The 2,500-nt window shown below is 38.0% G+C and overlaps 1 protein-coding gene across 1 annotated transcript in view; it reads right to left on the bottom strand.

Moving 5' to 3' along the window:
- LOC115211940 (S-crystallin SL20-1-like) overlaps positions 1–2,500 on the bottom strand; it is a 22,228-nt gene that overhangs the window by 11,147 nt on the left and 8,581 nt on the right. The window contains exon 3 of the mRNA XM_036502846.1: positions 801–916. Within this exon, the coding sequence (XP_036358739.1) occupies positions 801–916 (116 nt within the window). The remainder of the gene's footprint in view (positions 1–800; positions 917–2,500) is intronic.

Below are 2,500 nucleotides of genomic sequence, written 5' to 3'. Positions count from 1 at the left end.
AGACCACCGAACTCGCGGTCGTAGGATCGCGGTTTGGATTCCGAGACGGGGCGTTGTGAGTGTTTATTGAGCGAAAACACCTAAAGATGTACGAGGCTCCGGCAGTGGGGTAGAGTGGCGAACCCATTTGACGGATATTTGTCCTCATCTTGTTTGCCGTGTTAACAACAAACAAGATGAGGACAAATATCCCTCATGTGACTGCAGCCATGCTGGAACACCGCATTTAGTCGAGCAAATCGACCCCAGGAATTATTCTTCGTAAGCCTAGTACTAATTCTATCGCTCTCTTTTGCCGAACCGCTAAGTTACGGGGATGCAAACACACCAGCATCGGTTGTCAAGCGATGTTGGGGGGACAAACATAGACACACACACACACACACACCACACACAACACACATATATATATATATATATATATATATATATATATATATATATATATATATATATATACGACGGGCTTCTTTCAGTTTCTGTCTACTAAATCCACTCACAAGTCTTTGGTCGGCAGAGTCTATAGTAGAAGAGACTTGCCCAAAGTGCCACGCAGTCGGACTGAACCCAGAACTATGTGGTTCGTACACAAGCTACTTACCACACAGCCACTCCTGCGACTATGGAATGAATGATAATCATATCTGATTAGGATCACACATCCCCAAATCCATAAAATAATATTTCATTGAAAAGAATCTATGAAACATAGCTACAACATATACATAGTATGTACCAGAGAAGTTCGAATTTAAATGTTTCTTTTTGATAATCTATAAAGCTAGAAACTCAGAACTTACTCTGAATCGTCCGTGTTTCTCATGAAACCATCTCATGTAATCATGAAAGATATCATAAAAACAGTCGCAGATGTAATCCACTCGGAATATATCCATGTTCGTCCTACCGTGGAATCCTGCAAAGAAACAAAACTTTGTGTTGCTGAGTTAAATATTGGTGTCGTAGTTGACCAACGGCTATTTCTAATCATGAGTGTTAGGAACATATGATTTGATTAAAATATTTTACATATGCTTATTTTTATAAACACTTGCGCGCACGTGCACACTTACACACACACGAAGGGGTGCTGAAAAGTTCCTGACAGTAGGTAAAAGAAAATAAGGAATTAATTATGATATTTCATTCACCATATTCCTCTCTCAGATTCATACACAAATTTCAGCAGTCCTTCAGTTTTCTAATTCCTGTAAAAGAACTCGGAACGTCGGGCCTCGAACTAGGCCTTTCGTGACACCTCTAAAACCAGGAACTTTTCAGCAACACCTCGTATATTTTTATCATCATTTCCATCATCATCATCATCATCATCATCATCATCATCATCATCATCATCATCATCGTCCTCATCATCATCATTTAACGTCCGTTTTCCATGATGCTGGAATGGATTGGACGGTTTGACAGGAGTTTAATACAGCAGTTTAATATTGCAGAGTAATATAGCGTAAATATATATCAAACACTGAATCGATATATGTGAAAATATTCTGTCAAAATATCGAAAATTTTGGGGAAATTGACGCATGTACATTTTCCATACATTCGTGTCTTGGGCCTATGAAACGTCATACATAGCTTTTTATAGACATTTACAAGTGAACGCCAGACTGAACACACACACGCACACCACACTACACGCACGCACACTCATAACCTCATGCACATATGTACACACTCAGACAAATATCATCGAGACAGCCAGGAAAAATGAGAGAGAATATTTGGTGGTGATTCTGCTGTAAAAACAACAACATTTAGAAAAACTGTTTAGCTAATTATTATCTCAGCTTATACTGCATGTTTCATTCACCTCGATGGAGTTTAGACACAGAACAGTATGTTAATATATGCATGAGTTCTTTTGTGTCTTGTCGTAAATTGTGTTTACGAATTATAATATATTCTTTGCACTTCTAAATCAGGTTTTGTAGTTAAAATACCAGTTTCCATTGGCTCATTCTAAAACCCTTTTATTTGTTGTTAAAGAGTTAATTGAGAGTTTTTTAATTAACTTACATTTCCCATAGGAATCAAGAAATAAATGGACGCATTATTGCGGTAAACAAGACATTCAATCCAATTATTCATTCAAACATTTCTGCCTAATTTACCAACTCTACAAACACTATATTAGGCATACCATTCCATGACAAGAGACAAGAATCGCTGGTTAGATAAGAAGCTTCCAGCTTCTCCTGGTCTCCATCTAAATACGATATGCTTCATTCTACGTGACTGGTTGTAATATCGTGTGATTCAAATATCTGCTTCAGCTGATAACAAGCCCTACGGCCTAAGAACTGGTAATTGGTTCTTGTATTTGACCGTGAAGGAAATATGGTATGTGTAAATTAAATGCATCCTGTAGTAATTTCGCCAGAATATTTTAAGCTCTCAAAGCGGCGAGCTGGCAGAATCTTTAGCACGCCTGCCAAAATGCTTGCAGTATTTCGTCTGTCTTTGCATTGTGACTCCA

The sequence above is a fragment of the Octopus sinensis genome, linkage group LG5 (genome assembly GCF_006345805.1).
Source record: "Octopus sinensis linkage group LG5, ASM634580v1, whole genome shotgun sequence".
NCBI classification, from domain to species: Eukaryota; Metazoa; Mollusca; class Cephalopoda; order Octopoda; family Octopodidae; genus Octopus; species Octopus sinensis.
Note: the sequence above shows the minus strand (reverse complement) of the source record. Positions and strands in the feature narration are given on the sequence as shown.